This window comes from Panicum hallii, chromosome 5 (genome assembly GCF_002211085.1).
Source record: "Panicum hallii strain FIL2 chromosome 5, PHallii_v3.1, whole genome shotgun sequence".
Taxonomy (NCBI): Eukaryota; Viridiplantae; Streptophyta; class Magnoliopsida; order Poales; family Poaceae; genus Panicum; species Panicum hallii.
The window spans coordinates 6,663,675-6,677,680 of record NC_038046.1 but is presented as its reverse complement, the minus strand read 5'-3'; the positions used below and the strand labels follow the sequence as shown (position 1 = coordinate 6,677,680).

Below are 14,006 nucleotides of genomic sequence, written 5' to 3'. Positions count from 1 at the left end.
ATTTGCGCGGAGCAGCTCCGGGGCAGTGCGGGGAGGAGTGGGGTGGGGGCAGTGGCGTAGCGCAGCGCGGCGGAGCCGTGGGGAGAGAGCCAGGGAGGGGAAGCTAGAAGGAGAGGAGGCCCCCCTTGTGCTGCTATTAATGTGCTACGAGTAGAACAAATAGGAAATGGACAAAATGATCTGTTTCCTCGCTTCCATCCGCTTTTGCCCAAAAGGATATGTTTTTCTGGAAAACATTTAATTCCATCGTAGCAATGTAGGCAAAAACCATATCCATAGCGACGAATCCGACCTAAATCCCGAAAATTTCATAGATTTACCTCATTCAATTCAGCTAATCATTTGATAAATAAGGCAAAAGGAAAAAAAGTAACAAGGATTGGAGAAGTGGTTAGGCATCTCTTGCCATGGTGTTATACTGTGCGTGGGTTGACAGTATTGTGCAGTTCGGCCGTTCCAACAAATTCGATCGCGTGTGGCATCGCTAGTTCGCGACCACCGTCATGGTTAGCGTCGCAGCAGCGGCATGCTAGAATGTTCATTTATTTGCCTTTAATTTCTCTTAGCTGGAGTGGATTTACTGGTATTTATCTTAAGCATGGCGCTCCTGATTCATTGCTAATACCCCTTTATGCCAAGTGCGCCTCAAATCTCTAATGTATTGTCAAAATCATTCTAGTGACAGTGCATATCGCAGCAAGCATAGTATACGGGTATGCTGCGATCCGGCTGTAATATTTCTACTTCACAGCATAGCAATAAAATAACAATACGAGACAACAGTTGAACCAAAACTTGATTTTCCTGACTGATCACCATTCAGTAATTCACCGGAGACAACGAGAAGTAATGACAGTAGAATAAAAAATGGGTTTCAGAACTGAATTAACCGGAAGTAATAGATTTTTTGTGCCGATTTACCTTTGAATTCTGTCCGACCAAGCAATTAGCCCTGTTTATGGAACTTCAAAACAAAAGCGTGCGTCAGAAATTTGCCAAAGTTTAGGGCCTGTTTAGATGAGTTTGCAAAAACGCAAAAAAGCTATAAACGCAAAGATGCCAAAGGAATCTTACTAATTTGAAGTACTAAATGAAGTCTATTTACAAAACTTTTTGCATGGATGGGTTGTAAATCGCGAGACGAATCTAATAAGCCTACTTAATCCATGTTTTGCAACAGTGATGCTACAGTAACCATCCGCTAATTATTGCTTAATCATGGATTAATTAGCATCATTAGATTCATCTCGTGATTTACAACCCATCCATGCAAAAAGTTTTGCAAATAGACTTCATTTAGTACTTCAAATTGGTAAGATTACTTTGAAATTTTTTTTTTTACGTTTTTGCAAACTGATCTAAACAGCCACTTAAGATTCCAGGCCTACGCTTGTCAGCAGTGCCTGAAGGTTGCTTGTATTCAATGCCCCGCAACAACTCTCATTTACGCCGGCCGCTTTTGTTCAGAACAGGGGCATTTAATGTGAACTTATTGCGATCTGGAGCAGCATAGGAATGGGGTGGCGTCGCAGCACGGGGGCAGGTATGCCCAGTCACCCACGCCCCGACCCGGTGGGTGAGCCAAGGACAACCATTCGAAAAATTCAAAATTTAGCGCCATATACATCCAGTCGCACAGTGATATGGGCAGTCAAGTTTTAAACATCCAGCATGCAAGTGAGATCAGATTCCTTGCAATGCCATTGTAAATTTTCTATGTGGAGTATAAGTAAACAAATTGCTTAGAGCCAATGGCAGTTAATTTGCATTCAGCGTAGAGTATACTATACGCAATGGAATACACAATAATATTATGTTACTGACATGTGGATCCAAGATACGGTTTCATTGTTGCAACTGTGTCATAGATTATGCAAGGGACTAGGATACAAGGAGCATGAGAAAGGGAGGATATAATAAGAGAGGCAGGAGAGCAAACCGGAATGCTTTGCGGTGAGAGGAGAATCATGCAGGGTTGCTGATGGTGTCCCCCACAGGCTGCCTGTGTTACTGATGCCTCTCATGATGCAGTCTCAATTAGTCTTTGTGCACAAGTTACCTTCTGAGATCCACACCCACATGCAGATGCCTGTAGCTTTATGCAAAGAATGATTCAATAGCGGGCTCTGTCACCTTGCTTTAAACTATGCTATTGTAAACAGCAGATTTTCTACTAATTGACTTTACAGACCACTAACTGTACCCTGTAGCTACTTTGTGTGGAGAGGTGGCATGTGCAGATTTGTTTGGCACTTTGTTTGGTGACTGATAGTATTTACTTAAATTTGTAAGACCCAGTCAATTCTTTGAGAAGACGTCAGTCATAGAGAAAACTGGTATCAACTGTTAGTCAGGTAATAGTTGGAGCAAGAATACTAAAGTAGCTTCAAGGTTGGATGAATGGTAACAGATTGTTATGGATAGTTGCAAGAATCTGAACTCTCGATGAAAAGAAACTTGCCTCAAAGAAGAATGAAAAGAAACTTGAGATTCTGGACAAAATAAAAAGGAAAAGCATATATTTATATGGTCCTCTTCTTGTAAAAAAGAGGGTTTGATTTGCTTTATGAGGACCACACTGCCTTCCTACCACTTCGAACTTCAAGTGTAAAAGTAGAACATTGCGACTTCTGTTAGACTTTGATAGCAAAAGGCCTATCTGTTCCTGCCATTCTTGCAACGATTAAATCAGAAACAAAAGCAAATCAAAATACAACAGCATCGTGAGAGATTGCACCTTTGGCATCTTCTTTCTCCAGCAAAGTAGCATCTTCATTGAAGCAAGATTAACCAGAAGGCTCTCCAAAGAGAGGGCTAGCACCTGCGGAAAACAGGAATCAGAAACATCAAAATGTTGGAGAATCAGCCAAGCAGCTTTCCAGCCAGGTCACGTTTACAGGAATTAGTATTGGATAGTGTACTTGACTGGTGCCAACCAACTTCAAGCAAGGTAAGTCCTCAAAAAAAAAAATCAAGCAAGGTAGCAGGCGTGAACTACCAGCCAAATGACAATTGTGCATGTAGAATAATAGCCCCGCTAACTGTACATCCTATTCTTTACCACAAGAAAGAACATGCTAGCCACAAGAAGACTACCTACTACTATATAGTATATTACAGACAAATCCATGCTCTTCACCAAATCTTATCTCAAATCCTCAAAGTGTTCCAGTAGTTGGTAAAAATGCTGTATCACTGATGATAAGAAAAATGTCAAACGAAATAGATATGGTCAGGAACATTTGATATGCAAATAGAATGTCGTGGCCCAACCGATACTCAGAGAATTATTGTTGCCAACAGCTCATATCAAGTGAAGTCTATAGATGGGCAGGCATCATGAGAGGAGAGCCACACTGCACCCACCAGTCACTATATTCCTAAAGGACGTGATGGCAAGAAAATGCAGATCTAGAAGTTAAAAAAACATAGCAGGCCACAACATCAATTACAATAGTTCTTAATACTAAAAATTTGCACTGAATAGAGAAAAAATGAATAAATTGGTTAAATGTTGAAAGTTGAGACCATAGAGGAAAAAAAGTATTCACATCTTTTATGATGAGTGGAAAATTCAAATACAGGATTTGGTTAAGCAAACAATACTGCTGTGAATTGAACCACAAATCCCTTTGCAAGCACATATTGGTCCAACAAGCTTCAGTATGACCTAATGAGTCAATGACCAAACACATTGTTAGGGATCATGACAACTATATTGCCCAAAAGCAGGACAGCAGGGTTAGGGCCTTAGGGACATCATGTTAGAGGCAAAGAGACATAAAGGCAAAAGGGAAAAGGAATGTGTGGACCAGTGGGCAGTGCTGACCTACATAGAGTGAGAACCAGAGCTGTTTCCCAACACCTCCCAAGCGACAGTATCATATATGACTACCACAAGCTTTACAAGCACATATGGATCAGAGCACACATCTATAACAGACTAACAGAGAATAATTGAAGTAGGTCCCGTTATCATTCGAACCCAGGACCCAGAAATAACAGTAGTAAGTTCAATTCCGCAAAATCTCTATTAAAACAGTCAAAAAGGTTAAAAACTTACATAAGAGACGTGCTTGGTTTTAACTTTTAAATGCAGAACTTCAGAGTGATTTCCCAGACAAGCTGGTTCAGCATGCAACAGACTATGTCAGGTTCGGGAAGGTACAGACTAATCAGTATCACATAAGAGATCTGCTTGGACTGAGACATGAAGTGTACTTCAATGGCAGTGCAGTAGGGCCTGATACGGTAAAGCCACGAAGATAGCATGAAGATTGGCAATCTGCAGTTCAGGAATCCAAGATGAAAACAGTCATTCAAAACATAGCTATTCTTTTTTTTTTGGAATAATCGCTACTCAAATTGCAGATAAGAAAGGATACCGAAGCTATAAGAGTAAGACATGTAACTTGAAACAGAGCAACTGTTGATGAGCACGTAGCTCCTTACGGCTGATGCATATAGCAGATTTTCATAAAGCCCCAACAAATACGACCATGTGTCCATGTGTATCAGTCCTGATACGAAAGGACTAGAGAACAAGCAGTAGAGAGAGCAGTTTGCACTCTGCATTCTGCACCACCAATCTTGTAACTTCAGGTAGTGATGCCCGATGCTTCCAAATAGTACACACTTAAACCAGTCAATTGCTTGAAGATCTGGAACTATAGAACAACAACAGTGATATATTGATGGCCATTAGCCAACAAATGAGCTGCAAACACAGTTAGCCATTTTTTTAGGGAAAAACGCAGTTAGCCATTAGCATGCTTGCTAGATTATCCTTTTCAATTTGACATTAGCCTTCATATGACCAATGCAGCTGCAATAGCAGCGTAAACCAGGACTAGTACTGTCATATTTATCACACTGAGAAACGATCGGCCCGTATTCCAATAATGCCCACTAATTTGAGTGCTACACCACAATATGGCCGGCACTGTATCAAGCCCAAACACAACTTCAGGCCTGGCACAAGCCTTGGCCGTTGGATTCGAACACTTCATCCAGTAATTTGGCCCGCATAGTCTAACAGAACTAAGCGACTATGAGTACGATTATTGTTCGAAAAAAAACAACATAAATACGAGTCGAAGCCAGTGGTACCCTTCCAGGCAGAGGGCCGCCGTGGAGAGGCTTGGTGGCTGCTGCTTGGCCTCATCTGTACCCAGCGGCAGCGATTCCTTCGTCTCCGGAACAATTCAGCTAACAGCGTAAGAGATCCGAGACACCCCGTCGATCTAGGGCAAAATTAATGCGGGAGATACCGGGATTCTCATCCGAGCGGTGGATCCGGGCGGGCATGGCCACCATGGCCGACAGATTCCGGCGCGTTTCCTCCGCTTCGATGCCGGTGCTCGAACAGGTAGTGGATTCGGGAATTCGTTGGAGTACGGGGTTCGAGAATTTGCGTGCCGTGGTGCTTTGTCTGCGGTTCTGGGTTGATTTTTGGGGAAATTTTCCCCAAACCGCGCTTTAGGTCTTGCGCTGTTTAAATTGGTGGGCCGGGGGGAATTCGCTGCTGGGCCTTTCTGCCGTGCCACGATGGCTGGGCCTGGCGGCTGGCGGCATTGCGTGCGCGCGAGTCGCCGAAGACTCCAGCGAGAGATGATCAGATGAGAGGAGCGCGCGAGCGGCCGGCGGCCAGCACGCCGCCATCTCATCCGGGGGCGGATCGCAGTATGCACTCGGTCTCGGTGGCTGCGGCGCCGGCACCGATGGTGGCGTGGGCGGTGCCCTCCTGCCGGCACCGGTGGTGGTAGACACTAGACACGCACGCACGCACAGTGACAAAGCTAGTACGGGCTCGTGCACGCTGAACTTTTTTCCCCTTGGACGGATCTAACCCCGACCTGATCGACCCGACGACCACTACAGCTGATCTGGTTCGGGCCTTCCGCGGCCGCGGGACCGAATGATGGCATTGAACAACGGCAACGGGGACCTTCCCATGTCCATGTCTTCACAACCTCGCTGCCGGCAAAGAGGAAAAGCCGAGAAAGTGACGCTAGGTCGCCGAAGGCTTCGGTTGGAAGATCAGTCGTGTTTGCACAGCTGTTAGCGACACCGTTCGGCCATTCTCCGTTCACAGTCATGCACTCCAGATTCATAGAATCACGGTTAGTTCTGGTCGTTCACATCCCGGTAGAGAACAAACCGGTCAAAAAGAGCACGCATCACCAACCGGCAGACAGATGGTGATCTGGTGAAGAACGTGGATTGAATCTGGGGAGAAATTTTCACCCACCCTGCCTGCCCCAGGCCAAAAAGGACACATTAGACAACCTTGTTATCAAACAAAATCTGCAGATGGACTAATCTTCCAGGCGTGCAGTTGAATACAGAACGCGCCGTGACTGTGCAGCCGTCGTTCAGATCATTCGACAGAAACGGCTGAACCATGGTCTACGAATAGTCGATTGACTGCAGATGCCAATGACGGTACAACAAATCTGCACTACCTACCGTTACAACATCATGAGCTGCACACCAACAAAAACGTATACAACATCATGAGCTACACACCAACAAAAACGTTCCATTTCAGAATATAACATCTCCGAAACGCGTGCTGGACAAAGAAATCGAGAATGCAACGGAACAACAAGCGCGCGATGAGCAACGACTCGCTATTGAGAAATCTCAGGCAAAGAAGCAATCAGGCTGGGCCAGCGTCAACAATTGCGACGATAGATTAAACGAACAAACTTTCCACAGACAGGAATTCAGCATCTCCAACTACTGAAACAGATGTCATGAACAGTTTCCTTGTACCAGCTGCAACATGTCACATGAGATCGTCATGTGGATAGCGACACTCGATAACACAAAGTGCTTGCCGACAAGCAACTGATGCAAGGCACCTAACACTTGGCGCCCAAAGGAACCAGCTGAAAGGTTTGGCGTACGGGCGAACAGAAACCGGGTAACACGAGTTTATATTGCATAATGAGGTAACATGGCCCACTCAGCACGCTCGCTTCCATCCAATTAGAGCACAAAAAGGTATCTACAACCTGGTCCTATTTACAATTCACCCTGCTCTGCTTAGTTATTACTCAAGGGCATTACATAAGGCCACTTGTCTTACAATACAGCACATAGCACTAAAAATCACTAGGCTAACAAAGAAACAAATAAATCGAAGAAAAGGAAATAAAAGAACAGTATGGACATTCAAAAGCCTTCTACGCTAGACCTACGCATGATAGGGGGAGGCGTTTTCTTCGTAGAGCTTACCCTGGGATCATCCAGAGTAGGGGAGCACATCCTTGGATGAAGCAAAGCAGATGTCGATGACCTTGGTGAGATCAAGTGTTGGTTATGCGAAGGTGGCGACGGAGAGAAGGTTATAATAGGATGCTGGGGCACAATTCCATTGAGGGATGTAGATTTTAACATTATTTTTCTTGGTGCGGCAGACGGCTCTTGCAGAGGATATCGGCACGGAACCTTTATTTCCTGGACTCCTGCTAGGGCCTCCACAACATCCCTCATCGTTGGCCTCTCTGATGGATCTTTATGCAAGCATTTCAGAATTATGTCTGCTACTATCCGAGCAGCCTTAGTAGGAAAGCGCCCTTTTATACGGGAGTCCATGATCAGGGATAGGCGACTGTCATCGGTAAGGAAAGGCCTACTCCACTTGACAATATTGCGTTCTTCTTTGGAGGACCTGGCATCAAGGTTCTTTCTTCCGGTTATTAGCTCCAGTAACACAACTCCGAAGCTCCACACAATACTCTTGGGAGTGAGTAAACCTTTCTCCAAGGTCTCCACTGAAAGGTTTGCTGCAGACTGAAGAAAACAAATCTCCAGTGAACAATATGGTACTGATAAATAATAGGTACAATGCAGCTAGTTTATCTCACAGTATTATATATTTGTTAACTGCACCCAGTGCTTCTTATAATAAAAAAAAACATATGAGAGAACCCATGCAAACTGAATAAAGAAATAGATATTGCTGAGCACACTATTCAAACCAATGGAAGGATATGATATGTTACAGTGAATAGGTCGCTGCCACTCAAGGGATAATATAAACATCTACATTGCATTAGGACAAAACATACCACAGGTGCATTAGATATCTCCTCCTCAGTACTGAAGCCAACACAACCATAGCCTGAAAGCTTAGCAGTGAAATCTTTATCTATTTGGATGTTCGAAGTTGAGAACTCACTGTACATGGCCTGGAAACAAACAGAAACACAAATACAAGTTAAAGCCAAAACATCAGGATAAGGTGGTTGAAGCCAAGCAAAATTAAAACCACAACTTACACGTAACGTCATAAAACAATAAATCAAGTAGTTCTCACCTGAAAAGGTCCTTCGTCATGTAAGAAAGCTAGACCTCTGGCAGCACCAAGAGCAACCTTTAAACGTTTAGACCAGTCCATGAAACGACCATCCATTCTTCCAAAGAGTAGCTTATCTAAGCTGCCATGATGAAGCCGCGCATAGACCAACATCCTTCCATTGGAATCTTCTCTTGCATAATAGCCGATTAATTTACATAAATTGGGATGCTGAAGCGATGCTAATGTGTTCACTTGCGCTTTAAACTCCTTCAAACTCTGCTGGTGATAAACAGTATGTCAATGTGTTGCATCAGCAGAAATAATGAGCTCGATTGTGAATACTACTTTAGTATAACACAATAAACTTGATTGACACATCAGCCTATGATAAAAGGTAACGATATTCAATTTATCACATAGAATTTTATGTTCTATCAACCATTGCAGGCTAGTAGCTACATTCACTCCAAAATATTTTCTGACGCAAATAAGGCATTGCCTAGGAGTGGGTACTAGACCAAAAGTTCTCTACATCGAGGACCATGCATTATAAATTGCATGCAACGGAAGGCATGAAATCTCAAATAACCAAATAAACATCAGTAGGGCGACATAACAACTGACCGGAGACAAAACCAAGAAGTGAAGTATAGAAAGCAGTTTGCAGTAAATAGTAGAAACAAGAACAAACACATGGTCGCTTCAGAAACATGTTACCCACCCCACATCTGCAGTGGTCCTAAATCCTAATTAGCATTCAAAAAATGGAATGGTATATTTATTATGGCCCCAGCATAGCATATGTCAGTAGAATAGGCTTTTGGTCACCTGCCTATAAAATGAGTCTGATACTATAGCATGAATTCAGGTCCTTGATAGAATATTAAATGCTGTAAAATTACTGAATGATATATCCATGCAGTATCAAGCTATGTCATAAAATGCCAGACATCTCTGTCGGCAAGCTGGCCAAAGTAGCAAATGAAATTCGCCTTATAAGCAATTTGCACACCAAAAGCCAAATGTCAACAACAGCTAAGAAAATATGTAACTAAATTGTTTCGGGAATATAAAGTACCTGAGTGGAGGGTAGTAATCGAGCTACTGTTGCTTCTGTGGTCTTTGTATCACTAAAGTCATCCCTGAAGGTTGCCTTATATGATGTTGAACCAAGTGTTTCTGAAACACACTGATCACTAGAAAACCACTGGCAAGCAGATGAAACTTCCTCATAAGAGAAGATTCTAAGTCCATCACATTTCTTTGGAGGCAGTGGGAGAGGGCCAGACATCTCCAGTGGCCCACTTACGTTGCTGGCTTTGAAGCTACCAAAGTTCCTCAAAGAATGTCCTTCCGGTGAAGGAAGAGGAAGGGGCAAAGGATTTGAAAAGCGGTGCCCCTTTGTCGAACCTTCCTTATCCCTGGAGTCATCTTGATCTCCATATTCAGCGTATGGAAAGCCAAACTGATCAACCACAATAAGGGTTGATGGAGCAGACAACACACGAGCTCTGCTGTTATAAACTTTATTTGCCGACTGGGAGATTTTAGCCCTGTCCCTAAAACTAGGAGGAGCTGATTGCAAGGATGGCACATGAACTTCTGGCTCCGGAAGTCTAGAGGACGTACTTTCCCTAGCATCAACCGATTTCTTGCTCGGAGCAAAAGGATTATCAAGAGGGCCTTTCTTCTTCTTGGATCTGAGAACAGTGAAGCAACCCATCATCCGTACACCAGGGAAAATTTCTGCATGAATCCAAAAAAATGAAAAGTTAGCACATATTGCAAAAATTAGGCAGATCCTTGTTACATTGTGATACTTAGTCAATATCAGCACAAAACTAGTGTCATGTATCATGTTCCGCACTTATTGAAGCTAAATCCTCAACAACAGTCAAAATCATGCAAGAAGAAATATCTCGGTTGAATAAACCAACCAGGGAACCATCACCAGCAAAGTAGAGATAACACCTGAACTACCAAAGGCCCTTTTCCTTGCAGAGTACTATCACCAATCAGTCTAGACGCAACCATACATACTACATCAACCTGCGGGTAATTTCTAGCATTGGTCTACATATGCATCATTCGATTTCTGAACACATCACTAGTTGGTAAGCAGCTCAATTTCGCAGAAACTGCGCGTGCCCGCAACTACCCCCGCATTAAGACCGATGAAATTGAATAGTCGAACTCTCACCTACTCAAACCAAACTAGCCATTTCGGTCACGCGACCAACTAAAAATCTAAAATAAGCGTTCGTGCACAACTAAGCAATTGACTCTACCAACCAAGGATGACTCGACACAAACCCGGTGAACTCGGCCTGTATGCAATCGGGACGGCCCTCGACACCATACAGACGGTCACCCAGAGCTTATACGCCCAAATCCAAAGCTCCAGTTCCGCGAAATCTACAATGCGAGGTGCTGGACAGCAGATGTTCGGATGAACCCGCAGCACGTGAGAACCGAATGACACGAGATTAGCCAGACGAGGAGAAGATCCAAGCCGAAGCGGGAACAGCTCGCAGCCGGCCCGGCGAACAGCGAGCTCAAAACACCGCCGAAAAAGCAGGTGACAGTTCGAGATGACGAGCGAAGCACGAGAACAGGCAGGAGGCGGCGCGGGGGCCTGAGCACGAACCTCGGCAGCGGAGCTGGGGCTCCTCCGGCACGGCGACGGCGGCACCTGCGAATGGGACGGGGTGAGATTCGCTCGCTGCTCAGGTAGGGATTGGCATCTAGGGGGGCGCGGGACGGGAATGGGGAGGGAGCCGGAGAGGAAAGCAAATGGTAGGGCGTGAGATATAGGGGCAAACGAGGGCGAGAAAAGTAAATGGAGGTTAGAGAGAGAGAGAGGGCGAGAAATAACTTGAAGAAGAGCGGCACCGGTCAAAGGTAGAGAGAGATTGAGATAGCAACTCCGAGGCGGCCGTTTATATTCCACCCTCTTAATGATGCTTTTTCAAGGATCCCCTCCTAACCATAGCCTGTCTTTTATATAACTAAAAACGTCGCTAGGGTTTGTTCGGCAACTAGTACTAAGAAGAGGGGGTAAAGGGGTAACAATGAGACGCAACCGATGTTAAAATTGGGGAGCTGCTGTCCAGGCCTTCCGGACAGCTTGACCAAACATTCCCTAATAGTTTTGCGGGATTTTTTTCATGAAGGTCGAGATTGTATTTTTTATAAACTGGCAAGATTGTATTTAAACTCTATACAAATATACATGCTCGTATAGGCGTGCATACTCATCCTCGTAGATTCAAGCTCAGCCTTATAAAAAGAAAGAGGTTCCTTATATACCCTCAAGAAAACACATAATCCCCTATATATCACCGATATGTCTATGACATGTGGAACCTGACACATTCACTGATAGTGACGCATAAGAGATTAAGGGAATAGCCAGTAGCAAGTAGAGCACAGGAGATTGTGGCCATGAGGGTTAAGATATGGTAGTTTTTCAATGAAAGGGTTAAGACATGGAGTAAACTGGTACATGGATTTTGAAAACACTAAGACAGTAACCAGAGTAAAAGGGTGTTATACCGAGTATGTGAGATATTGCCATGACAATGCATCCAATATGTCATCTCGTACTGTTTTTTCATAGATGATAGATATCGATGATGTCACACCTATCACACGATAACTGCTTCCTAATAAGAAAAAGGATAGTTTTAATTCCTTGCAAACACGAAGGTATTGGTCCAAGTTCTAAGGTTATACAACAAGCACTAAGGATTTAGTTTTTTTTCCTACGTTTATTTTCCTTCTTGGAAAAATTGGTGCCGCTATATTGGATGGACCTTGCTTTTTTCGGAATTCATAAGATTACCTAGGCAATTATCAAGTCTTTTCTCTCAGTCTTCCTTTTGTTTCTTAGAGATGGTTAAGGCAAAAGTGCAACCGGGGCGGCTTTGAAAATTGACATCTCAATGCTTAATCGCCTCTTCTCCCTTCTAATAAACAAAACAACGGAGGAACTAGCAAAAGTACACTAGCTCATCCCTCCTTGTTCAAATGAGAATTTTGATCATTCCTCTCGCTTTACATTCTTATTAGCACAGCCACGTTCTTCTCGACTGACGTGAGTACTAAAGAAAAAGGCACTGTTGACGTCGGAGGACTGGATTACTTGGCCGTCTATGAAAAGGATCGCGTGCAGGCATCTCTCGAAGTCATTGCCGCGCCGCTATGCCCCTCTTGTTGAATTGAACGGAAGAATCCAAGCCTTGGAACACACAGCTATCCTTCTAGAAAAATCATGCACTGATGACCTGGAAAATCTACTCTTAAGATACCATACCAGAACAGCGTGAAGTGCTGGTCTTATCGTTCTAAAGTTAGTTATTGTTTTCCCTTATTAATCGAATGGTACCAGCCCGACATTGGCGTTGAATAGGATTAAGAGTGAGCTTACCAGCAGCTACATATTAGGTTTTACCAGCTGCCTTGTGCTTAGTTGAGTGTTGAAGACTGCTGTGCAGCAGCCAGTTTGCAGTGCAGGTGCAGCTAAAAAATGGTGGCCCCGAAACCGTACGACACCAGGCAGACCAACCGAAATCAGCCACGTGTTTCAGATTGTACTGGTGTTTTTTCGACAAAATACGAACAGAACCTAAATGGAAATTGTGGTCAGACCGGCACAGCCGCAAAATCTAGCGCAAATTTGAATTCCGGTTTTGACAGAACTGCGAAGAGTATCCTAATGGTTTCGGCAGAAATTTCTGCAAGGAAAACGTAGCAGTGGTTGTCAGAGTAGAATTTTCCAGGGGGCAGTCCCACAGAAAAAGTCCAAGTGAAGTGCGTGACCGGCGAGAAGTACTATCCAAGGATCGCGATGCAAATGCGCGCATGCGGAAGGCCCCTCCTCATAAATTAGTCAAAGGGGGAGGAACGGGCATGCAGCTCTACCATGCCGCATAGTCATAGATATGTCGCGGTGGCAGCGGGGCCCACGCGGATGTTGACAGGCCGGTCAAAGACGAGAAAAAAATAACTAGACAAGGGATTTTCTAGTTTTCCAAGGGCGTAGCTGGAGTCAAAGAAAGGGAAGGGGGCGATAGGGTTTAGGCGCTTGACCGCATCCCGACCGTCCGAACAGCGACCGACGGCGGTGATCGGCCCAGCGCCACCGGTCGGTCGGGAGTAAAGCTCGAGGGGGAGCGAAGGGTGAGGACCACGCGCCCGAGCATTGATGGAGCTGCCTGGCGGGGACGCCATGATTGGGCAATCATCCGGGGCTTCCAGGCGCCCGCACGAATCTCGAGGCGTGCCGTGGCGGGGCAGGAGCGCGCGACTGTGACGCATCCTGGTTGGTCGTGTCCGATTGGATCTGGTTGGTGCGACCAATCAGGCTGTGTTGACTGTTGAAACATATGGATTCGTAGACATCTGCATTAAATTTTGTTTACTTGGCGATGAGAATAAACAAAAAAAACTATCTACGAGTAATAACTAAATTGAACGTCTAGTATCTAAAAAGGGAAGACTACACTAGTTTACGGGTGATGTCTGTCAGACTATTAGGAAATGTATGCATTATCTAATATTATTAAACTTTTGAAATTGCGAGGCTTCGATTTTTCAAATGTTGCGGAAGAAGAAGAAGAAGAGACTGTATATTATTGGCGGGAATATAATCGCAGACGATAAGTATATGAGAGACAAACTGTTGGACACGCCCCAA

The 14,006-nt window shown here is 44.4% G+C and overlaps 1 protein-coding gene across 2 annotated transcripts; it reads right to left on the bottom strand.

The window, feature by feature from the left end:
• Positions 1 to 6,910: 6,910 nt before the first annotated feature.
• On the bottom strand, positions 6,911 to 11,162 carry LOC112894881 (probable serine/threonine-protein kinase PBL1). Of its 2 annotated transcripts, none has more exons than XM_025962715.1 (5): positions 10,956 to 11,162; positions 9,387 to 10,054; positions 8,327 to 8,587; positions 8,079 to 8,198; positions 6,911 to 7,800 (listed from the first exon to the last, which is right to left on the bottom strand). In XM_025962715.1, the coding sequence occupies exons 2-5, from the start codon at positions 10,032 to 10,034 to the stop codon at positions 7,180 to 7,182; spliced, it is 1,650 nt and encodes a 549-aa protein (XP_025818500.1). In that variant the 5' UTR covers positions 10,035 to 10,054; positions 10,956 to 11,162; the 3' UTR covers positions 6,911 to 7,179. The 2 variants fall into 2 exon arrangements, with proteins under 2 accessions (XP_025818500.1, XP_025818501.1); XM_025962716.1 differs by having other exon boundaries at positions 7,180 to 7,800; positions 8,327 to 8,584.
• Between the last annotated feature and the right edge of the window lie 2,844 nt (positions 11,163 to 14,006).

Bases quoted from the DNA above. Each gene is read 5' to 3' on its own strand.
- LOC112894881 (XM_025962715.1), bottom strand. From the start codon at position 10,034: ATGATGGGTTGCTTCACTGTTCTCAGATCCAAGAAGAAGAAAGGCCCT. The intron at 8,199-8,326 runs GTGAGAACTACT...GTTTGTTTCCAG, and splicing joins ATGACGAAGGACCTTTTCAG to GCCATGTACAGTGAGTTCTC. The intron at 7,801-8,078 runs GTATGTTTTGTC...TGTTTTCTTCAG, and splicing joins AGATATCTAATGCACCTGTG to TCTGCAGCAAACCTTTCAGT.